Consider the following 25,696-nt stretch of genomic DNA (forward strand, 5'->3'; position numbering starts at 1 on the left):
AAATACGTTTGGATACTACGGTCAAAAAATATATCCTCTCGTGAGAAATCTAAATCGTAAAGAACAGCACAGGACTCCCAAGGGTTGAAATTTAACTTTATAGAACTAACATCTAAGTTCATATTTGTAGGGTGTAGTATGAAAAACGACTTCTTACATTATGAACGTTTTTTTTTACTGACGAGATCCTTTCCTACCACATATATGATGTCTATTAAAATTCAGTATGACAACGGTTATTACAGAAGTTTAAGGAAATATTTGGACCTTAGATCCTCGTGAAATACAAATATTGTTATTGTAGTCAGTGTATTAAAGCAATACTTGCTATACAACCTGCTATATGCTGGCTCTCATTCACGGCACTTGTCTATTCTAATTTTAAGCCATTCTGCGTAGTTGAAGGCGAAAATGTCCTTGTCAATGAACAGGAGTCTGACTGTGGCAGCACACATTAGTCACAGTGTCTGAAAATAGCTTGTCGTTCAGATAGACAGCAGATAGTGTGGGCTGCAACTCATGCCACACGGAAGATATCTCACTGTCTGGGGAATTTCATTTACACTGTTTAAAAGATTCTTTGCTCCCTAGATTATAATCATTCTCCCATTTCATATTTTCTTGAAACTATAGTGATATCATGGTGCAAAAAGGATGGATGAAAGGCCAGAGTGGCGATGATAAGGCTGACTGTGTTATAACACAGGCCTGGTTGCTCTGTCAGTCCAACAGAGAATGGTGGTTTTCAAAGACACTATGACATTGACAAAGACAAAAAAATTATGGGTATGGCTTAAAGGGGGGGGGGGGGGGTTTGGGATATATTAACATCCTAAATTGTATAAAACAATATAGAAAAAAAATAAGAAGCTCATGAGGTTTGCCTTGGTTTTACAGTTTTCTTGTGTTGAATTGTTGTGAATTATAGTAATTTAAGCATATTTCTTCTTCTGTAACTGAGCACATGGGCTGCATGTGTATGGAAGAAGAAGTATTCAGATCCTTTACTTGAGTAAAACTACAAATAAACAATGTAAAAACACTCCATAACGATACTTAATAAGCAAAATGTAGCTAACATATTAAAGTAACAGAGCTGGTTTGGACCCTGTGGACGCAGGTATTATTATATATGACAAGATTAGATGACCAATTGGCTAATGAAGCAGCATGTGAGTGTGGTAACCGCTGGAGAGTGAACTTCTTTATTCAGCGACACCAGATATGTCTGAGGGATCGTCCAATGTCAGTGGACAAAAGAAAAACAATATTCTGTCTTTAAACAGTGTGTCAGAGTGTTATACGCTTGCATATGATGTTACATACATAAAAATACATACATGATACAAAACATTACAGTTACGTTTGTATTGTTTTACATTCAATTTATATTTTGAATTCTGTATATTTTTCATCTCATTTTACATCACATGCTCTTTTTAAATATATAGTTGGTTTAATTGTGGGCTACGTTATTCTTGCTGTGAAGATAGAAATATACATAACATATTTACATTTTTGTAAATGGGACATATAAATGAATGGCACCACGCGCGCACACGAGAGCGAGAGAGAGAGACAGAGAGAGAGAGACAGAGAGAGACAGCGAGAGAGCGATTGAGAGAGAGCGAGAGAGACACACTTCCGGTATGTCCGACCAATCAGCTGGTTCCACATGCGGACACCGAACACCGCATTCGACGCACGCGAGATCTGCAGCGGACACGCGCGATTGCTGCCGAGGAGGACGCTGGAGATCCTGCAACACACACGCACACACAGGCGGAACGGGCGAACGCGAATCGAACTGCGACTCCGCCACATGTTTAGAACCATCGAGCTGGACCGAAACTGCCCCAAGTGTCGCCGCTTAGCACAAGAAGAGGAAGTCGTTGAAACAACCGGCCGAGACCGAGGTGTTGATATGAGCCAGTCGGTGAAAGCAGCTCAGCTCAGCCGGTGAATTCAAGCGGATCCCAGCGGTTAGCTAGCGTTAGCCTGTTAGCCACCGTTAGCTCAGGAGCCGCTCGCCGGGCACCTGCACGCCGAGCTGAAGCCGGCAACAGCACAACACCAGCGGCAGCGGGGGGCGAACCCACGTCGCTAGACTACTACTTCCTGTTTTACTCCACGTAATTTATTTAAAACCCACGCGGGGCGACACGGGAGGGGACCGGTCGAGGTCGGCAGCAGCGAAGCGACGCCGTGTGTCGTTCATCATGGACAACACGCACACGAAGACGGTGGAGGAAGTTTACAGCTTCTTCAACGTGAACGAGAGCACGGGCCTGAGCTCCGAGCAGGCGAAGAAGCAGCGGGAGCGCTTCGGACCAAACGGTAAGAAATAGATGGGTAACAGCCCGGGGGGGGGAATTTTGTTCGAAAACAAGTAGCCTAGCTGTTGTCTATCCTCCCCCCCTACACCACACACCGGTGTCATGCACGCACGGGCCACGGATCCCGAGGAGAAGCGGTTGGTCGCGTCACGATGTGGGTGTTGAAATCGTGTCCTGACTCGTATACTGACGCACCATCTTTCTTTATATCTCACACGTGTGATCCTCCACCGCTGCGGCGTCACAGTGGTTTAACTTTTGATTAACTGCGTGTCCATGTTTCTTTCTTTCTTTGCCCGTTGATCTGAATGGGGGGATGATCTGCAGAGCTGCCAGCTGAAGAGGGTGAGTGCACAGTTTAATATTTATTTATATATAAATATATGCAAGGAGTCACCTGTTTTCATTCATGCATTCGTCAATGACTCACTTGTATTTTTCTGTGAATGAAACTCTCTCAGGTAAATCTCTCTGGTCGCTGGTGGTGGAACAGTTTGAAGACTTGCTTGTCAGGATCCTTTTACTCGCTGCCTGCATATCCTTTGTAAGTATAACGCACCAGTGGTTTGCTCAGTGTCAATTCAACTGTCATGTAGGGATATGGGGGTGGGGATAAAAGCGTCACTCACAATATGAAGCGCAATACATGACCCAGGAGAACAATATAACCCCCCCCCCATAAAAATATATATTCTCCAAGACAACCATAACGTTACATCAAGATATCTGTCTTAATTTTGGATAGAATATAAATTGTGGGTTTTGTGTATTTATTCACTGCAAATTGGTTTAAGTTTCACACTTTGACACAAACTGAGTTAGAACCGTGTGCATTTAGTCTCATCTTGTCGTCTTTTAAGTCTTAAACGAATTGTTACTTCTCAATCTCTACATATGCCGTCATTCTAATTTGAAATGACCATAATCTGATATAAGTCTAAACTATATAGATGTTGATCTTTGACACCAGGATATCGTAAATTTCATGAGTCATGATGAACAAACAATGACATGTCAATATTTTGTCCCACCCCTTTTCGGGTGAGTGCTAGTTTTCGCAAAATTAATTAAATACCTTGTATTTAATTTGTGCTTGTGTCTACTCGTGCTGTACATGTTTATTAATCAAGATAAGTAGTAATGGTCTGTGAGCCGGTTGTCACGCTCATATAAGTGCCAACGCTCAAGATAAGCTGAGTGCAGGAACAGTGTTTTAGTGCTGCAGTAGTGAGAGGGTGAATCACTCTGAGATCTTAAATAGATGAGCCTGTTTTATATCTTTCAAAATAGAATATTCAGTGTGGAGTGGGATTAAAAGAAATAGAAACGTGGCCTTCTGCCAGTTGTACATTGTCTCTCTCCACCACCACCATCTTTCTTTTCACAGTTACACTGATCAGTCCAGTGGGTATGATTTTTTTAATTTTCTCCCCGCACAGCTATGTCAGCTTACATAGTGTATATAGTACTTTTCTGATTGAGTCAGTGCAGAGCACAGCTTTGAAAGAAACTTGTACAAAGTTGAAGAGAAAGGTTCCCAGAATCTGTCCGGGGACAAAACCCAGATCATCTTTTACAGAATTTTTAGTCTTAATCTACTTTGTCAGAGCAAATATGCTCTTGTTCTTCTAACAAACCTCAAACTAATGCAGCCACTTTGAGCCTCTTGTTTCATGGAGATTATGTCAACATGTCGAGAGTAAAGTCGTCCAAAGTTAAAAAGAAACAATGACATGTTGAAACAGATAATTTTGTCACATAAACGTGTTACTTTAACATGAGCATGTGTGTTTTAAGAGGGAAAGCTACAGACACCCGAGTAGTTATTCTCTCTGCTTGAATATCTTGGTGTTAATTTGCTACTGCAACCAAATTCCATTAAAAGACATCTCAATACTAGTGTGACGGTCAGGTTATATTATTGTGAACAGCATGACAGTGCCACAAATGAATACTCATAATTTGTAGTAAGTGGCTATCGTCAGTGTAGTTATGTGACCGTGTCAGACTCACACTCCTGTGGCCCTGTTTTCCATTCTCAAGTCACTGCGACGACATCCGGCTATGATTGCAAAGCGTATAAAATAAAAGATGTAGTGAGCAGCACGCTCTCAATCACACAAGCTTGTGCATTGAGATTTATTTCAAGTACAAAGGCATAGACAAACATTTCTTTAGACTTAACATTCAGTTGCTCGGGGGACTTAATGTGTACAACGCAAATTATTTAGTTTGCTTGAACTGAATTTTACATTAAGTTGGCCATTCTTAAATAGGTTCGAGTAGTGGGTGGGGGTTGGGTGGCATTTCATTTGACACAATTAACTCTTGGCACATATTCTAAAAGAGGACAAAGTGGTTATTACACTATCGGTCTCTCTGACATAATTTTCTTTCAGCACACTGGGGCTAGTTTCTGTATTACTGGCAGAGGCTTATTTGATATTTATTATGAATTATTAAATGATTTTTAGATGTTCAAAATCATCATGCCAAATATGGCAAAGTCAAAGTGAGGTCTGGCACAACGTCGCCTTTTAGAAATGTGGTTGATAAAGCCACGTGGGGAAGAATGGCATTATCATACCAAAACAAACATGAAATTACGCATCAAATGAATGGTAATGACTTGGAGCCACCTGAAACTTATGTTATTTTGAACGTGACTACTTTATATTCAATGCTATATGTCTTTCAACCTATTCAATCTGGCACTTTTCATATACTGTATTTGAATTGTATTCTAAGAACTTTGGTCATTATGATAGGACATATAATCCCACAGAAGTGAATATAGTTTCACTAATTTTGAGTTATTGTTTGTATAAGAAGGCTGGGGATAAGTATACTTTGAAATCTAGTTCTCCCACATCACTAAATGCACAATTAGTTCAAAATAGCTTTGACCTTTCTACCTCCTCTTTGTTCCATTCATGTGGATGACGTACAGTGGTGGCCCACAGTGGACGGATGTTATCTGCTGCGTGCTGTGGCGATTTAAGAAATATCTGTTGTATTAAGTAGCTCAAATTTCATATTCTGTGGAAATCGAGCTCCACAATTGATTTTTCAAAGCCTGTGAACGTTTCCCATACTTTACAAATGAGTGTTTTACAACGCTCCTGGCGTAGCTGACGCCAGGTTTGTCCCCTGGAGAAATGCAACAATAATGATGTGACACAAGTCAATAACTGTTCAGCAAAGACCTCTTCGTGTTGTCATTAAACAAGCGTATTAGTTAGTTTCATGCGTGCAGTTACCTCAGGTTGGAACTTCTGTGCTCCCTGTATCTCAGTATTAGCAGTTATTTGTATTGAATTTAACTGTACATTTCTTTTCTGTCTTTTAGGTGCTGGCCTGGTTTGAAGAGGGAGAAGAAACCATTACAGCGTTTGTGGAGCCTTTTGTTATCCTACTTATTCTCATAGCAAATGCTATTGTGGGAGTCTGGCAGGTAAACACACTTTGGCTTTTTGTTAAGCATCCGTGCAGTATTTTTTTTCCATGGTGATATTTGGGAATGCACAAAGGTTATCAGCCTCCTACTGAAGGGGTAAACGAACTGTCTTTACTTAAATTCTTATCACGAAAGACAGACATTTAAAATGTAAGTGTCCCATTCAGGCCAAGGATACAGCACACATCCTATTTGCTCCTTTGGGTAAACACACATGAAACCCAGGTTGCCCCACTTCCTCCTCACTTGATACCCTACCCTTTCAGAGAAACTCTAGCATTTACCCTTTAACTGATCTGGGCCATATTTGGTCTGCCAGAATGAAATATCTCTAGCGAGGAACTCTATCTCTGCCTCTGTTCATTCGGGCCTGCTGAGTCCGAGCTTTCCCTGGGGATTTACAGTGTCAGTTCCTTTGAGAAGCCGTATTGATTTGTCAACATGCTCCTTAGTTATAGTCAGGAAGCAAAGGCGGCAACAGTTGTGAGTCCAGGCTAACATAAAAATGAATCTTTTCTTTTTAGACTGGTACCCATGCCAATCGAATTAAAGTGACCCAGTGGATCCTGATACGTTTTTTCAAATGTCTGGTTGATAAATGTAATTTGTAGATCTCATAAATGCAGCTTTATATCAATTACCTGATACCTTTCTTTTTTGTATCTGGTGTTTGATCTATGATAAGTTTATTATATGTGCAAAATACATCCCTTGTTTCCCACTTTAACATAGGCTGGGGTCTATAAGCATCCATTAAGGCGTTTTTTTATTACATTGGTCCGAGGTCAAAAGTGGATCTCTGCTTGTGCAATGTCCCCTGGGATTAATCCCCCAATATACCAATTGAAGAACAATCACCCTGCTTTTAAATTACACACCCTTAATCTCAAAGATGAGACCTGGTACGTTCAATATCTCTGCTGCATCGTGTGACTCGTAAATTACGGAAAATGCTGCTTGTCAATGGCGAGTTGTCAAGCAATTTACTGTTTGTCTTTGTTTATGCAAACAAAGTCTATCTGATGCACAAGTGGAGGAGGTAACTGCTGTTGACTTGGCCATACCTGTTTTGAATTTAGAATAGCCTTCCTTTGAATTGAACACTGTAGTTTTCCATGCCTTCTCCAGCCTCCTTTAACCCTGTAAACCCTCACCTTCGCTGGCAGCCATTTTAAAGCTTTGTGTCAACCGATGCTATCTCCTAAAAAAGCCCACCATGCCCGGGGCTTGTGTTCTTTGTCTTCTCATGTCCGGGTGAGTGCAGCCTGCCTGGCCACCATGCTGTGAGCTGCCACCAAACCTCTCCAATCTGAGACAAATCAGTCAGGCAGGGGAAATTTGGACAAACAAGATACATTTTTCAGGCTAATACGTGTGATTTAAGGGGCCATGGGCCAGAAACACTATTGAATTCATACACCAGACAATTAGGGGGCAGCATACCTGTATCATTGGAAATAGGGAAATTTACTCCTCTTATCCTTTGCAATCTGAGTGACTGTTCTATTAATACATTGACAAAGATGAAGTCACACCCAGTCGACCCAATCGGGTAGTATCGGGAACTGTAGGAGATGAACCACGGCATGAAGAGGAATACGATTATAAAGTGATACTCGAGTTTTGATGATTACCTTTATCTTTGGAATATTTTAAACAAATACTTAAATATTTCTCCTGTAATTTAAAGAAAAGTCAGAAGTAAGGCTAAATCCAAAGCATCTTTGCCGGATTTTCTGTTGTGGCTTGTTTTGATAAAGTTCATTCTGAGCCATCAGTGAATGTGGTTGATGGGTGTGTTTTTCCTGTTGAGACTTTTATAAATTAACCCAATGTTTACATCCTTCTCCCTCGTCTCTCCCAAACCGTGTCATGATGTGCACAGAGATTATTTTTTATTTGTCCTTTTGCTTGTGTAAAGATTAGGCTAGGTCAGCCCCTAATAACTTGGCTGTAACTTGGTATCTAGGGACACAGTTGTTAAGATCTTTCTTTTCATCTGTCCCCTGTCTTATATTATGGTTTGTCTTTGTATGGAATGAACTTATTTTTAACCTTTAATCCTACTTCTACTGTTCAGGAACGAAATGCAGAAAATGCCATTGAAGCGCTCAAGGAGTATGAGCCCGAGATAGCGAAGGTGTATCGCCAGGACAGGAAGAGTGTCCAGAGAATCAAGGCCCGGGACTTAGTGCCTGGGGACATCGTGGAGGTGGCAGGTAAGACTGAAAGATATTGCACTACTCAGACAGGATGAACCTAATACTCTGAATGTTTTAACTTGCTTGTAAGTTATGATGGCAAAACGACAACAAAATCCACTGGAGAAGTCTGGGATGAATGTTTTCTGCCTCATGAGTCGATGTTATTCAACACGCAGATTCCATCGGTGACTGAAAGAGCTGCATAACAGTTCTGTAAACATCCACAGTGTTGTGACGTACGCTACACGCAGTCCAAATACACACACAGCTGATCTCTCATCCTATTCATCTCCCATGACAATTTCCAACTAATTGTTGCACCGGGAAAGAAAAGCAGTTATGCAATACAAGAGCAGAGGTCCAGTCTGTTCCTGAACATTTCTTGGCTAACCTCAACTTGGACTGGGCCACATGTGTTTATGGTTTTTGCGTCACTGCTCCTCAATTCTCTTGTTTTCTCACTGGGTCTGTCACTTGGCCTCTTTTCTCTCTTTGATTGGTCTTCTTTCATTCATTAGTTCTCTGTGTCTCTTAATGACAAAGTTATCCAATTTCTTTGTCATAAATTAAACAACTTTGGGAAAGAGTCACAGAAAAATAATATTCTGTTATTTCTGAAGGAGTTTTCGAATGGCCAGGGATTGAACAGGTTTTGATGAGATGTTCGGATTGACAGTGATTTTCACATAATATAGTTAACATGCAAACAATAACAATGGATCAGAAATGTGCAACAGTATTTTTTGACACGAGATGTGAAACAAAAGCCAGCGACTACAGATTCATCCAGAGTTCAGGTCCACAGCTACCTGTGCCCGATACACTCACTCTGCAGGTTCCTCTGCCCCTAACCCTAACCCTCTAGATCTCGCAGTGGCTCTTATTTTGAGAACTCAAGTGAAGGATTAATTCATGACAAAGAGATCTTGTACATTTATATGTTGACACAAGACAACATCAGTGAGGTCACTCTGCCACTCTAAAACAATGGCCTTCTGTTCTTTAGTCTGCATCGCAAATAACTGACATCAGTGGTTGTATGAAATGTTTACAATATGGCAGATAAGCGCTAGTGCTTAAGTTTAGTTAAGCATCAACAAATACTGTACAAAAAAGATAATTGAGGAAGCCTGTCAAACATGACTAAGCACTGTCTGCAGCTTGTTGTAGCACTACAGAGACTAATGTTCACACTTTCAGCCCAAGAAAAAAACAAATTTAAAACCCTGAGCAATAAACATGGGAACCCACAAACAACTTTTTACCAAAAGCCTCATTATCAATTAGTCTTGAACGGACAATATCCAAAGTAAGTGAAATTGTGTAAGCTGCATTTTCTTACTCCAATTAAACAATAATCTGAACCAAGGTTGGAAAGGAATTGGAGATGGAATCTGATTATGAAAGACAGTACCCCAAAATCCTGTGAGCTTTTAATTCTTTATTTAGTGAACAACAAGCCTCCAGCTCTTGTTCCTCTCTGTCAGAACTACATCTCAGCTCTGACTGCTGCACTTGACATTCAGACCGGCTGTCTGTGTTCCAGATACTATTATGCCCTATTCAGAGGCACGTGGGTAATTCGGTGTGCCAACTTAAATGTTTTAGCAGGACAGTGTCTGACTCAAACTAACCCATCAGCCTTATATACACAGTTGTAGTTTCTGATTTACTGTCTGCAGTAAAAAGAAAAGATGGATGGGCCACTGCGGTCACATAAGAGATGGGGATGGAGCTGATTAACAGATTTAAGTTGCACAGTATGGATCTGCCTCAAAATGTAATGAGCTTGCTTAGCTCCATTTATTTATCCTAAAAATCATGTGTGCATGTGTTTGTGTTATCTGTGGTGGGGAAACCGCTGAGTTGCTGTGTGCAGCCTCATGATGAATGTGTGTAATGCCAGGCTGCAAAGTGTCTTCTCAGACCAGGCGTATGTTTATATCCTGGGAGTACTTTTAGATCTGGAGCTCTGATAATTGGCTGTCACCAGCAGGGCTTCTCCATCTGAGTAGTGGTTAAGTGGTTAGTGGAACACTATGTTAGACCTAAAAAGTTATACCCAACAAACATGCACTCTCTTGTCTTAAAAGCTTATAAAGATTTTCCTCTGCGACATGTTTACTTTGGTGTATTTGCTTGCGTGTCACATTTTAGTGTTTTGGCTGTGTTGTGAAAACAGTTGGTTTTGTTGCAATATACATTTGGTATCATTGATACCGCAGATTCATAGCAAGAGTCTAAATTTTGGGCCAAAGCATTAAGTGACACACCAGCTTCCTTTTGTGGCAGAGTTTTGCGTGTCTGCCTTTAGCAAATGGCCATCAAACACAGTCTTTACAATGCTCTTTAGGATGCATGTCAATTTGGTGCATTCTAAAAGTTCCAGTCCAGTTGACTGTAAAGTTAATTAATAGTGCGAGGGGAGAAGAAATTAAACATGATGTTGAATTTAAATTGACCTAAATAGAATTTACCCATGGTCTGTTAGTGAAGGTTAAGTATTTGTAACTTGTGTACGTTACATCCCTATTAAGTCTCCTGAACTGAAGTCCACCTACTGTCTTGTGTATTTTAAACATTTATACCGTTTACTTAACTGGTCGTGTGGTAGCTGACTGGTCCCATCACAGTCGGCCCTATTGAAAATGTTAACTTCTAGGGGCTTTTTTCTGCCACAGATTTTGACACTTCAACTCATTTTAGAGGGAGAGTTTGTCATTTTTCTCTACATTAATGCTTTCATCATGTTGCGTGCGTTACCCATGACTCAGTTTAACACCGCATCCTGTCTATTGTGACATTTCATTAAAAAATGCGCTTTGTGAAACTACTGGGTCTATTTTTGGCCGGCACTCTAAGACACGTCTGACAATCCCCCTTTAGTTTGCTTTTGATTCAGCCGGCAGTGGCTTTTTGAGCTAGAGGTTCTTAGCTGCCAAAGTGATGCCCTTGACCCCTGTAGCAGGAACGTCCTTTGCGTAAGGAATAAAGATTGTCTTTCCCCACTTGCTCTCTTTCCTGCTTGATTAACGCTTGGTAGTTGAATTTAAACCTAGATGTGTATCACATAAGTGAATAACCAGCTCTTTTGTCCGTGGGTTATGGGTCTGTCATGCTCTGGGTTTAGGGTTTCTGGCAGAAAGACAGGATGTAACATTTAGAAAGGGTTCACATTCAGACTCATAAATAATTTGTCCTCCAGACTGCTGCATGGCCAGAGTTCCTCTTAAGTTTAAGACAGTACGATAGTCTGCTGTCTGTCTCTGTCTGTCGCTTGCTGCCTGTCTGTTTCACCTTCGTCCTCTCACAGCATGGATACCGAAATGATTTGGCATACAGTATGTTGGTGCATGCAAATGTTTGGTCTTGGGATTTTTCCATTCATAAGATGAGTCTCTCGAGGGCTTTAGGGCCTCATGAAAGGTCCCAGAAGGCTGTGAGCCTACGTGCTAACACATCAGCAAGGCTCAGTCACTGGGAGAGAAAATATACAACTCCCTTAAGGCCTCTAAATTTTCACTAGACCCCCCATGATGAATAGTTGGGTGCTGTGTTAGCATATCTCTAATTTAAAATGCTCCAGTCCATGTTATGATGTTGACTTGACTTTAAACTATGTTATATGGGATAGTTGTATCTGCAGTTCACATTTCCTGAGATTGTTGAGTTAAGACTTCACTCTCCGTCACACTGGTGTAGGTGTTTGGTCCATGGATAGGATAACAGGGAGAAAAGAGGGGCTGCAGATCCTGGATAGAGTCTGAAGACAGCTTGAGTCTTTACAAGCAGATGGGGTGTTATCACTCAAGAGTATGCAGTCTGACATTTGTTCTTCACTCAAGGGAGCAGATAACACAGATATAGCCCTTTTGTTCACATGAGAGGAGGGAAGGTCCCAGAGGCTGTTTACTGTTTCCCAGGAAAGTTTGAGCTAAAAAGAGCATCTCTTGTAAGATGAAACGAAAGGATACTGCCACTCTCAGTTGGAACAGCTGTGAATTCTGGGTATACAGAAAGCTGCAAAATAACTGTTTGGTTATTTCTGCCTATTTGGCAACATTAATAAATGATAAAAGTAATTTTCAGACATTAACAATTGCAGCTGTATGTATTTATATATATATAGTCGAGGCATTTGTGTCAGTATCTAAGTTTTTTTTTTTTTATGCTGGTATTGGAACATCTTTAACGTGTGTTGAAACATAATGGGTTTATAATTCCAAAAATAAGTAGGTTTATTTGGACGCCCTTAATGATTAAAAATGTCTGCCAGACCAGGTTACTCGTCTCCCCTGGGTCCCCCCCTCCTCTCCTCCACTTTCTCCTGTATGTTAAAGGGGCATGTAGTTTGAAGGGAGACAGGTGATGAAGTGGGTTTGACAGCCTCTCTTCACCTCGAAGACCAAATTTGGTCATACAAGTCAGTTAAGTTCAGAAGCAATGTCACTCATCATGAGCTCCGCATTACCACTCGTTACAGTAACAAGATAATTATTTTCACAGTGCAGGCAAAATGTGAAACGATTCAGCGAGGCTTAAGTTTTATTGGTTACACATTTCTTGTGTAGAGTTTGCTCTGTTCAGGCTGTATTAATAGCTGAACGCTGCCATAAACTCCTGAGAATGGGAGGGATGAATGAACAATCTTTAAACAAGGACACATCACTCTGTTTCTATTTCAATACAAATTACGTAAAGCGGGTTCTCCTCGCTTTTTATCATCAGCATCCCCTCCCCCAAATCCAGCAGCTCGTTTGTAACTGATCAAAATAGTTTTCCCATTTTTGGACAGTGTGTTTTCGCCGGACTCATCTAATCCCTCTTCCCATTCTCTCCTCCTCCCCTCCCCCCTCCTTGACTCTTCCTCTCCACTCAGAAGGGCACCGCAGAGGCCCTCGGGTTGGTTTACATGTCTGTCACCACTGTCCACAGAGGGATCTCTTAAGAGCCTCTGGGTCATCACTTTATATTGCCTTTGCCTTCAGCCTTTCAGACTCTTACTGTAAACTGAAAGTAATGTTTCATTTTGGTGCAACAGTGGAATTTTCCACTGTGCTTTAGTTTTTCATTAAAACGTCACATTGTTTCTGGGTGCAATGGGGACCTGTCACTTGTCTAACTAATATTGTAGAGTATTGTACAGGGAGCAGAAAAGACTTAAATGTACGTCATGTTCTTTTTTAATTTTCTCAGTTGCTTTTTCAATTATCATGGATGTTAAGAAATGCAAAACTTCATGTCTGTATTTAGTCTCATTGCAAATCTCAGCTACAAACTGGTGGTAGTATGAATACATTTTTGAAAGCAGATGTGCACAAAGTGGTTTGAGTTTTAAATACTTTTAAACTTCAATCAAACCACAAAGCTGAAAGTTTCATTATCAGCCTTTTCTATCTCTCCACATCCGACTAGAACAGCGCACGTAGTCAAAGGAGTCAAACTCTCTGATTCCCCTATTTTCAGCAAAGCTGTTAAACATCAGTGCTTCATCTGTTTTCTGCAGAATAAACACTTGTTTGGAATCTGGTGTTTATCCACGTTTATGTTTGTTTTACAAGGGATCGATAAAGCCTCTTGTTAGTGGGGAAAAAATGAGCAGCAATCTATTTGTGCAGGAGATGAGCTGAACATTAACAATATCTGATGCATTCCTCTCACTCTCAGCGTCTCCCCAAACAAATAACATGAGTTTGATTGTTTTATTACTCCCGAGAGGCCTTAGCTGGAAAAACAAAGCGGTGGATTGAATTTCTTCGATCTAAGCGTCTGTGTGGTGATTTGTTGTTTATTGCTTTTGTCTTAAAGTATTTTCTCTCTTCATTAAACCCAACTCTCATCTTACGTGATGATCAGTTGTCATTTAAAGATGCTTTTAAGTTGTTAAGAGGTACTTAGTCATTTCCTTTTGTATTTCTGTTCCTCTCCACAGTTGGTGATAAAGTGCCTGCAGACATCAGGCTGACTTCTATCAAGTCGACCACACTGAGGGTAGACCAATCCATTCTTACAGGTAAAACCATTTATACTTACAGCTTATTTCTCTGTTTCAGCCTCAGTCGGATCATGTTTCTGTGCCAACTGACCTCAGCATCATATGGCCTTTTTTCCTTCTTCCTGTTATAGCTTAGTTTTAAAAACTTGTATAATCTGTGTTTCTTGGCCTCCATCTGCAGCAACTTGTTTCTTCTGATCAACCCAGTCACAAAAGAATAAGCACTTTGCCACTTCCTTTCCATGCAGATGATCTCATTACACCCTGCAGTCATGGCTGCGCAGTCAACACCTAAGCAAAACAAGAGAGCCAGATGAAAGTTAATGTAAAATAGATTAATCTATTGATGGATAATTGGCCTGTGAGGTAAATGGAAAATAGTCAGGGAACACTGAAGGATGTCTAATGCACGGTAGAAGGGGTTTATGTGAATCAAGTCCTTAAAACTCTTGTCCTGCTCTGCTGCCTTAATTGGAAGCAAATTCCAGGGGATATTTTCAGAGTTTCTGCTATTTTTCCCCTCTTCCATTCCCCATTCATGGCCATGCCGCCCGTCAAAAGCTCCCTGTCTTCCTCTATCTGCAGCACAGGCCTTGCACAGTTAATTACACAAACACACACGGTGGAAACACAGCATCAGATACAGTGTTTTGAAAGGCAGCGGCCTTTGATAATTGTCAGGCCTGTTCAGTCAGCTGCAAAGCCTTTTCCACACATATCTGCCCAGAGTACCAAAACATCTCAGCTACCACTTTGCTCTCCTTGTGTAGGTGTTTTCTCATCGCTCGCTCCTCTCATGCTTTGTTTCCTCTTCCTGCAGGAGAGTCCGTGTCTGTGATCAAACACACTGACCCTGTGCCCGACCCACGTGCTGTTAACCAGGACAAGAAGAACATGCTCTTCTCTGTGAGTGACTCTCGAGACAGTTTTCCGCTGCTCAGTTGTGTTTTATGGTTTGTTATTGTAAAAAGAAAATCCTCTCTCTGAGCCCGACAACACCTGTTAAGGCAGCAACGTTTTGCCATCCTCCTCCACCTTTGTTATTCATCTCACCATCCTGCCTCACATCCACTCTCTTTTTTAGAATGACATCAAATTGGAAAACAAATAATTATCTATTCAGTCCCTTATTTTTTTCTGTCTTGTATAAAGAAATATACAAAACGGGGCATGTCTGAACAGATGAAGTGTCTTCTGCTGTTTAGTCATTTAATTTGTTGAAGGATTTTCGTGCTGAACACCTTCAACAACAAAATAGATTTGCATTCAGGCAAATACCCTGGGTCTAAAAAATTTGATTAGGAAAGTGACGTATTCCCTTTCACTGCGTGTTTATTCTTGCTGCATGTTGTAATTCCTTTGAGACACATTCCTCAGATATGTTGTTTAACTAGTTTCTCCCATATCTCAAGAGGCTCAATGAATGTTTTGTTTTCCTCTGTCGCTGCTTCACAGGGCACCAACATCGCAGCTGGTAAAGCTGTCGGTGTGGTGGTGGCCACAGCTGGCAACACAGAGATCGGCAAAATCCGAGATGAGATGGCAGCAACGGAGCAGGAGCGCACACCGCTGCAGCAGAAGCTTGATGAATTCGGACAGCAACTATCCAAGGTTATTAGTGATGATAGATGAATCCCCCACTTGTTATTTCACTTTTTGTCCTCAAAATGTTAATTAAAAACAACCGTAGAAAAATAAATGGATAATGTTAATTTTCAGGTCATCACCCTGATCTGCATCGCTGTGTGGATCATCAATATTGGACATTTCAATGATCCCGTCCATGGAGGCTCTTGGATTCGCGGCGCTGTCTACTACTTCAAGATCGCGGTGGCTCTGGCGGTTGCTGCGATTCCCGAGGGTGAGCGCTGGAGAGCTACACAAACGCAGCCATGTCCTTGACACAGTGTTTGCCCTGAGAGGCTCCATTATTATTCTTCTGTTCAGACTGCTGAACAGATGGTTTAGAAAAAGAAAAAAAAATTGTATTTCACGCTCGAGGGACAAAGGATAGTTGTTTCACCACTTGAGTAAAATTAATATTAATGTCTTCAGATAACCATATAGCTCCACTGTTGTTTGTCCTTAATCTCCTCTCATCCGTTTTTGTTGTCGTCTCTCTCCAGGTCTGCCTGCTGTCATCACGACCTGCCTGGCGCTGGGAACACGCCGCATGGCTAAGAAGAACGCCATTGTCCGCAGCTTGCCCTCTGTGGAGACCCTTGGCTGCACATCTGTCATCTGCTCCGACAAGACTGGCACACTGACCACCAATCAGATGTCTGTGTGCAGGGTAAGAAAACCGTGGCTGAGTCTAAGAGAAACCAGAAACCTCTTGTTTTTGGAATTGTCATCATAAATCTATATATACACCACACACCACAATATAGAGAATAAAATACTGTGTTTCATTTGAAATGGTTATGGAATGAACCAAACTAACCTGCCAGCTTTAGAAGCTATGGTCTGGTATGGTCTAAACAATCTCGTGTTAGATTAAAATATTAAAGATAGGCAGTTTTAACAAATTAAGATTACAATTTCCATAAAAGTTTACCAGATATATTTTGTCTTGACTAAACATATCATCGAAATCTTCATAAATGATACAAGTGAATTATACCTTAATGTTTCAAAATCAAAGGTTTGTCCAGTTTAGTGGCCTAGGTTAATGGTTCTATGCATTTAACTGTTACACAGAAATCCTTTATTTACCCACGTAGGGCACTGTTGCTATGGAAAGCAGTAATTTAAAGTCGGTTCATTAACCTTCAAATTTCAGCTCCGTTCATGAAATGAAGCGGACATTGATTATCTTATCTAACAACATGTAAACCGTGTAAATGTTAGGCTGCAGCTAGTAGAGCCAAGAAACGTCAATGTCTACTTGCACCGCAACAGCTGAGAGTTTCTGATTAACATATTAACTGGTTGATATGATCAAAATTTAACTTTAATTGTCATTAAACAAATGATTAATATAAAGACAGAAAATAACAAACAGTGAGCACGATCCCAGTCTCACTCACGAGTGATTCAAACAGAAGTTGCTGTGTTGGACGTGGACTTTATGCGACCATGACACACTCGTTAGTAGGAACTCTCATGCTAAATTCAATACAAGGTTTCCTAACAGTTTCTTGTCTGTAACCCAGTAATTAGTATTTAGGTTGTTATAGCCACTAAAGGGTGTTGACCCCAGGTTCCATCCTCCTCAGGGAACGGGTACAGTTCGCAGTGCACAGGGAATGCATCATTTCAACTGGAACAAAAATGAATATGATTTTAAAAGAACTGTTGCCATACATGGAAAGAATAAAGCCTGACACCTTTCCAGGCATATGAGAACTTTTCATCTGTAAATTGTTCTGAGTAATAATACAGACGTCACAGCCCTTTTCTGACGGAAAGGATTTATTGAGCGCTGCTGACGTCAAATAGCTAGTAAAGGAAGAAACAGGATTTATTCTTCCAAAGGCAGAGATGAATTAACATCAAAAGTACTCATTGTGTGTGTATATATTTATTTTGTCATCCCACATTAGCACGATTAACTTCACTAAATGAACTATTTAATGTATATAATTTACCCCTGTAGCGTTGCCTCCCTGTTCCTTTTGTTCCTGTAATTGTCTTTGTTTTATTTTGTTTACCCTCCTCCTCGCTTAAGCTCCATGTCTCCATCGTCCTCCGTATTATTCCTCAGGCGTTTATCTTGTCGGTCTTCTGTCTCCGTCCTCCTCCCTCCTCCTCCCTCCTCATTCCGCTCTCCCTTCTTGTTCAGGCAGCATGCTGATCAGTATGCAGTAGTTAGTCACTTGCAGCAGAACCAGCAGTAGAGTTGCATAACTGACCTTGCATTTAAAGTCTCTCTCTCTCTCTCTCTCTCTCTCTCTCTCTCTCCCTCTCTCCCTCTCTCCCTCTCTCCCTCTCTCTCTCTCTCTCTCTCTCTCTCTCTCTCTCTCTCTCTCTCTCTCTCTCTCTCTCTCTCTCTCTCCCTCTCCCTCTCCCTCTCTCTCTCTCTCTCTCTCTCTCTCTCTCCCTGTACATTAACATTATATTCAGTAATTTATGGAAACCATTGGATTCTTTTTTCTGGTGTTTGTTTCACCAGACAGACATTTGTGCCTGATGCATCTTTAACATCCAATTTTTCTCCATGTCGGAACAAGACCGGATTAAAACGAGTTTTCCTAAGTGACTGAATGTTTCTATTTAGTATCTTACTTTTGGTGTTGTGGGACAGACCACAATTGACATCACCGCTTTTTGAAGTCTTGCCGGTGCCGGAGGGGAGTACAGCCATAATGCAAGCTCATCGCTCTATTCAGATATTTCTATTTTCATCCCTTGTGCGTCTCTCTCATGACCCTCTCGATTTTTTTCATGTGGTGCTTCGCATGCAGGAATGAAACGATTAATGATATAACATCAAAACACCTATTTTGTTGTTTTCCTATTCAAATTCAAAAAAGTGACATAACTAGTCCCCTCACTCAAGATATTACAATAATCAAGGTCAAACCTTTTCCTCAGAGTGATTCACTTCAGTCCGGCTTGTATTCATGAGGAAATCTGCATCTGCTTTGCTGTAAGATGACATTTATGGACCCCCTCCTCCACCACAGTACATATCTGCTTTGCCTCAGCATTTCATTGCTTCACCCTGTTCTATGTTCAGTTCCTCTCAAGATGTCAGATCTCTTCCCTGTGGATGGGAGGCTGCTGCCACCTGCTGGATGCAGGGCCTCTCAGCCATTGACTTAAGACACAGAGACAGTGAATGTATAATGTGTTGCGTACTAATAGTTTCTTTTCAACTTTTGTATTTTTTAGATGTTTACCCTCGACAAAGCAGAGGGGGAGCACTGTTCTCTCAACGAATTCACAATCACAGGCTCCACATACGCCCCAGATGGAGAAGTGTGAGTATTCAGTCTGGACCTTGTATGTTAAAAAATTATGTACACTACTGTGCATTTGTGGCTCAATAACTTATTTCTACACCTGTATTTTCTTTAGGTTCCATGATGGCAAGCCAGCCAAATGTTCCCAGTACGACACCCTGGTGGAGCTGGCCTCTATCTGTGCTCTCTGTAATGATTCCTCACTGGACTTTAACGAGGTTGGCAGCGAATAGTTTTTGCATGTTACCTGAAACAAAAACCTCCACGTTCCTGTTTTTGAAATAACCATTGGTGTGCATATGTCCCTCTCCAGGCTAAAGGTGTGTTTGAGAAGGTTGGTGAGGCCACGGAGACGGCTCTCACGTGCCTGGTGGAGAAGATGAACGTGTTTGACACGGACGTCAAAGGCCTGTCCAAGATTGAGAGAGCCAACGCCTGTAATTCTGTACGGAAACCTTCAGCTCCTCCAAGTCTCTTTATCATTCTTTCACTATAGGAGAAAGGAGTTCTAATCACTGTTGTTTTTCTGTACCTTTAGGTGATCAAGCAGCTAATGAAGAAAGAGTTTACCTTGGAGTTTTCCAGAGACAGGAAGTCTATGTCTGTGTACTGCACTCCAAATAAAGCCCGCTCCTCTGCTAGCAAGATGTTTGTTAAGGTGAGACATGGACACATCCCAAAGAGTTTTTAAAAATATTATTCCTGCTACACCTCAAGTATTTTTACACCGGAAATGTTTCACTGACTTTCATTTTAATTTCCGTTTTCATAGGGTGCACCCGAGGGTGTGATTGACAGGTGCACACACGTCCGTGTTGGCAACAACAAGGTGCCAATGACCCCTGGCATCAAGGAAAAGATATTGTCGGTCATCAGGGAATATGGAACTGGAAGAGACACCCTGCGCTGTCTGGCTCTGGCCACCCGAGACAACCCCATGAGCAAAGAAGAAATGGTGTTAGAAGACGCCACCCGCTTTGTTCAGTATGAGGTAAGAGCTGAGAATGATTGATCGAGTCCCTGGAAACACTCGGTCTCCAGGTTCATTATCTGCTGGGATTTTGTTAAACTGCAGTTATTTATCTTTTTTCTTATCACCCAGACTGATCTGACGTTTGTCGGCTGCGTGGGCATGCTGGATCCTCCCAGAGCCGAGGTGGCTGCTTCTATTAGACTCTGCCGTCTTGCAGGCATCAGAGTTATTATGATCACTGGAGACAACAAGGGTGAGGGAGTCTGCCCAGAGAATAAGAGAACACATTATCATTACAAAAGAGAATTGCTCAAATAACCTAGTTAAGTACATATGTTCATTTCTAGGAAGCCTTAAGAAGTAAATGTTGTCCTCTCCTTTATACTTTAGGCACGGCGGTGGCTATCTGCAGACGTATTGGCATTTTCAGTGAGACGGATGACGTCTCCAGCATGGCTTACACCGGCAGGGAGTTCGATGATCTGTCCCCTGTTGCACAGAGAGAAGCTGTGATCAAGGCTCGCTGCTTTGCTCGTGTGGAGCCTTCACATAAGTCCAAGATTATTGAGTTCCTGCAGTCCTATGATGAGATCACAGCTATGGTGAGAGAAGAGAAGCTTTTGACTCCTTGATGATTGTCTCTAGCACAAACATGTAGCTGGTATAGATAAATACTAACATTTAGCTGGATCTAAAATGCTGAAACGTAAGGTGATGGTTCTTCCCCTCAGACCGGTGATGGTGTAAACGACGCTCCTGCCCTGAAGAAGGCTGAGATCGGCATTGCCATGGGCTCCGGCACAGCTGTGGCCAAGTCCGCCTCGGAGATGGTGCTGGCCGACGACAACTTTTCCACCATTGTAGCTGCAGTGGAGGAAGGCCGAGCCATTTACAACAACATGAAACAGTTCATCAGATACCTCATCTCTTCGAATGTGGGCGAGGTTGTCTGGTAAGGATGAGTAGTTTACACAAACACACTCGCACAGATCCTCTGTATGACTCATGCCGTCTGACACACACCATGCCCTCTTCTGTGTGTAGTATCTTCCTCACCGCAGCTCTGGGCTTCCCTGAAGCTCTCATCCCCGTTCAGCTGCTTTGGGTCAACCTGGTGACGGACGGTTTGCCCGCCACCGCTCTGGGCTTCAACCCACCGGACCTAGACATCATGAGCAGATCCCCACGTAACGCCCGCGAACCACTTATCTCCGGATGGCTCTTCTTCAGATACCTAGCTATTGGATGTAAGGAAACTTGGATCATTAACTGTAAAAGGAAACTTGACACCGTGATTTTTTTTTTTACTATGTTGTCTCAACAAGTGAAACCTTCCAATTAGCATGATATGAATGATGAATTATTGTTGGTAGTCACTTGTAAATGCTTTTATGTAGTCACAGCTTGCCGTCTTCAGTCTGTGTGCATGTGTTAATCCCTGCTCTGCCTCCTCCAGGTTATGTGGGCGCTGCCACTGTTGGTGCTGCCGCCTGGTGGTTCGTTGCTGCCGAGGATGGACCAAGAGTTACTTTCTACCACCTGGTACGAACTACAACAAAGCAACTCTTAATTCAAAGCACTTGAACACAAGAACTACTCGATCTTTGTGCCCGCCCTCTCCCCGAAAAAATACTGACTCCTTTTTCCGCTTCTTACAGAGCCACTTCCTTCAGTGTGGTCCAGAGAATCCAGACTTCCAGGGTGTGGACTGTAAAGTGTTTGAGTCCCCTTACCCCATGACCATGGCTCTGTCTGTGCTGGTCACCATTGAGATGTGCAATGCCCTGAACAGGTTAGTGAGCAAGGCATCTTTTAGCTCATAATTAACGTGTTCAATATGTTCAGCAGGTTATCTCTATAGAAAGCAGAAATAAATACAATATCCCAGAAGGAGTGAGCAGCTGAACCTCACATCTTTACACGTTTATATGCTGCATATTTTGACTGATGGTTTGTTTAACTTCAAGTGTGTGCTCAAACATTCAGGTCTTAATTCCCTCTTCCACACACAATCATAAAAACAAACATTGAAGTACTCGTGAGTCAGGTCTCTTGCGTAAGTTTTTAATAAACATGTTCTTTTGTCCTTGTGTCCCAGTGTGTCAGAGAACCAGTCCCTGCTGCGCATGCCTCCCTGGGAGAACGTGTGGCTGCTGGGAGCCATATGCCTGTCCATGTCTCTTCACTTCCTCATTCTCTATGTGGAGCCTCTTCCAGTAAGAAATATTTGTTTTTACCTACCGGACTGAATGTCAACACAGTCTTTTACCAAAATGGTTTCTTTGCTTAAAGGCAGCATAAACATCTCTGCTCGTGTTTAGTTAGCATTGCATAACACTGGCTGCTACAAACACTACATGACTGGCATTAGTAGTGTCAGCCTACAGTTACAGTTACAGCTAGTAGCTCCCTCAACCTGGGAACTAAATGCCTAAAGGACATGTGGGATAGATATTATGATCCGTGTCTGACTTCTTGTGTTGACCTTAAGTCAAGGTCATCTGCTGGAATTGTGGATGACCTCTCCTCAGGGGAGGGGAGACAATCGATGACGAGTTTGAAGCCGGAGTATTTTGCTGTATTAAGCACCGAAGCTGTTATTTAGTGTTAAATTATTGTAGTTGTTTTATTTATTTGATTTTGTAAGAAAGTGAACTTGAGAGTTTTGCACTTCATATTTGCGTTCTTCTCTCCAGATCATCTTCCAGATCACCCCTCTGAACCTGATACAGTGGGTGATGGTGCTCAAGATGTCTTTGCCTGTCATTCTACTGGACGAGATCCTCAAGTTTGCCGCCAGGAACTACCTGGAGCCGGGTAAAGAGCTGGAGAAGCCTGCCAGCTCCAAAGGCTGCTCGCTGTCTGCATGCATGGAGGGAATCTCCTGGTCCTTCGTGGCCTTCTCCCTCCCCTTGGTCGTCTGGATCTACAGCGCCGACACTAACATGGCCGACATGTTCTGGTCCTGACTGACTTGAGCACAACCTCGACCTTTCCACGCGCCTCCCCCTCCCCTTCCTTACCACCATCACGTCACTCTTTCCTCCTCCCTCCACCTCCCCCCTCTCTCCTCCCTCTCTGCCTTTCCCACATGTGCATAGCTAGTGTGTGTGCGCGTTTGTAGTGCTTGAGTTTTTGTGCGTGCCTGCCGCGTGTATACGAGAAGGACCAACTTTAACACGTAAAACGAAACAATTAATATAAGGTGTTAACATTGAGAAGTAACCTGTTTTGAGTCGGTATAGCATCTTTGAACGGGTGAGGCTTTAAATGCGAGTGTCAGAAGACCATCACTCGTGTAGCTGTGGACTTTGTTGCTGGTTATGAAGGAAATATACTGTCGCCATTCTTTTTTTTTTTCTTTGTCAATATTGCCTCTTGAGGTTTATATTTTTAAGGATTTTGGAAATATCTTATGTCTTATGTCACTACAGTAACAACAGCACATTGTTCTCGCTAAGATTCCCTCATGAAAAGAAAATTTAAGATACCAGTTAATCATTGATCTGTACAGAGAATGAACACTATTTTATGCAACTTTTTTTTGTTTTAAATGGCTTTGTAAATTGTTTGACCAGCGTGGCTTAGACATACCGCCTTGATTTATTTTCTAATGTTTACCATTGTGTCTTCAGTACAAACTGAGAACTCTTTGAGAGGACGACCTGCGTGCGACACATGATGGTGGGGGGGAGGTTTGGGAGTGAACGTTCAGATGCTCCACTTAAATGAAAAGACAAAAAAAAACGAATCCTGGAAAGCAAAGGCCGCATGTCCCATGACCAAGCATGAACTGTATATGGTTTCTCATTTCTAATTTAATTGTACATGTCCCCCTCCTTTTCCCATTGTTAGAGTGTAAATTAACTACATGGATGGTTTTTTACGATTATAATTTGAAAAATAAGCCAGTTTTTCTGCACTGGGCAGAGCACAGCTACCTCAATATGACAAAAGAATTTCTTTCCGCTCATCTCTAGATGCTTGTTTCTTCAATGCTCAAAGCGTAACATCTGAGGTGTGCCCCGATTTGCTTCTTGTGCAGAAAACAAAGAACACAATCTTCCTCCACTCTAACACTTTTAAGGATATATATTGTTTGTATTGATGATTTTTTTTTTTTTGGCCATTAACTTTGTGTTTTTTGCTTTGGAGACAGAACTGAATGGGGATGTCTTATGTTAATAACCATCTCCATGGTGTTTTGATTCAAAGGACGATGATATTCAAAAAATCTTAAGAAAACTAATAGAAGTGCTCCAAATGACCTTGGATTGCAAATAAGAACACAAAAATGTTGTTTTTTTACTTCAATGAAAAAAAAATACACTCTTGAACCCTTTGAATCAAAGTGTTTCTGTCTTTATTCATGAGGCCAGATGAATGGTTTCCCACATTAATCGCATTCCAGTGTTTTTGTATGTGCATATGATACTTGAATACAGATCATTTCAGAAATATGACTGCTTCAGTTTTCTTGGCACCACATGACGGGACGGGGAAATTAACAGAGCAGTGAAACGGATCACGTGTGTATTTGACTTAAAGGCTTTAAAATGTAGAGGTGCTAGGTCTACCATACTCTGGTTGTGTGTGTGTATTCATGTAGGATCAGAGCCCATATGTATGGACATTTCTACAAGTGTGAGGAACAAAGACACACACACTCTTGTCGAAATAAGCATGTGTTTGGGGTGACAGAAGCCTGGGTTTGTTTGCACCGTGTGTTTGTGTTACACTTAACAACAACCGTGTGCTTTCTCCCTCAATGCTTTCCATCGGCTCCCCTGTCACTTGAGTGAGTATCCATCTTTTTCATTTCTTAATTGTTACGTCAAAACCATAGAACAAGAACAAACTTCTAGAAATGGATTTGTCATTTTTAGGGAAATTATGTTTTCCAGGTAACTTAAAGGTATCAGAGTCACAGAGGAGAGTTTAAACTATCTCCCAGTGCATTAATGGTTGTCAATCCTTAGAAGTGGCGAAACTTGGGCTGGATGTCGATCACATGCCTCCACTGTGAATGTCACCGTCTGCTGTTCTTTTCACCACTCTGACACTTTGCATATAATCACAAAGCGAAATCCTGTTTCTTATAATATGGTAGAAACGTTTTTTTAATTGTTTATACAATGTGTTTTGTACTAACTCCTGTTTTCTCTCCCCCTTTAGGTTGGCTTTCATAAAAAGTTTTACAAAATTAAAAGAGTGGGCTCCGAGGCTGGAGTCATCCGACCATTTGGTGTCTGTGCTCACTTTAAACTTCACACACCTCTGACACCATGATGACCAGCAGTATGTGTGTGTACCATTCCAAAAAGTATGAGACCAAATGCATATGGATTGACATTTAAAAAAGTGGTAGGGCTATAAAATCTCCCCTTGTCCTACAAAACACGCACACGCTCCACACACACACATTCCCAGTTCTTAACACACCTATACCTCTGTGTGCAGATGCTAAATCAATATGACACCGTTCCCAGTTTGTGTGTGCAGGAAAGTTGTCGTCAACCTCCTCGTCCCTTCTTGCATGAAGAATTTTTTTCCGACTTCCATGGTAGCTTAGTGAATCTTTGAAATAAAATAAAAAACACTGGGTTAAATGGTCTTAGCCGTACATCAGGTGTACGAATATGCATGTGTTTCAGCTGTATGTAGGCTTTGCTATTTGTATTTATAGATTCTAATGTATGATACTCCAATAACGTTAATAAGGTTTTAAGAAGACTATCATATATAAGGGGAAAAAAAGTCACTGTTTTTATTGTAACGATCTGGGTAATTTGCACAATATATAGACGATGAGAACGACCCGTGT

At 41.6% G+C, this 25,696-nt stretch overlaps 1 protein-coding gene across 2 annotated transcripts; it reads left to right on the forward strand.

Annotated features, from left to right (window-relative positions):
- The first annotated feature begins 1,713 nt into the window (after nt 1-1,713).
- atp2a2b (ATPase sarcoplasmic/endoplasmic reticulum Ca2+ transporting 2b) lies at nt 1,714-25,195 on the forward strand. Of its 2 annotated transcripts, XR_009924694.1 has the most exons (24): nt 1,714-2,337; nt 2,664-2,681; nt 2,798-2,880; nt 5,686-5,790; nt 7,874-8,012; nt 13,930-14,010; nt 14,813-14,898; nt 15,448-15,603; nt 15,712-15,853; nt 16,119-16,285; nt 18,829-18,917; nt 19,015-19,117; nt 19,213-19,344; nt 19,438-19,557; nt 19,672-19,890; nt 20,002-20,125; nt 20,263-20,474; nt 20,604-20,824; nt 20,917-21,119; nt 21,329-21,414; nt 21,531-21,664; nt 21,971-22,088; nt 22,569-24,670; nt 25,048-25,195. XR_009924694.1 is itself a non-coding variant. In XM_062412473.1 (23 exons), the coding sequence occupies exons 1-23, from the start codon at nt 2,220-2,222 to the stop codon at nt 22,839-22,841; spliced, it is 3,129 nt and encodes a 1,042-aa protein (XP_062268457.1). In that variant the 5' UTR covers nt 1,714-2,219; the 3' UTR covers nt 22,842-25,195. The 2 variants fall into 2 exon arrangements, 1 of the variants encoding a protein (XP_062268457.1); XM_062412473.1 differs by having other exon boundaries at nt 22,569-25,195.
- The last annotated feature ends 501 nt before the right edge of the window (nt 25,196-25,696 follow it).

Source organism: Platichthys flesus, chromosome 19 (genome assembly GCF_949316205.1).
Source record: "Platichthys flesus chromosome 19, fPlaFle2.1, whole genome shotgun sequence".
Taxonomy (NCBI): Eukaryota; Metazoa; Chordata; class Actinopteri; order Pleuronectiformes; family Pleuronectidae; genus Platichthys; species Platichthys flesus.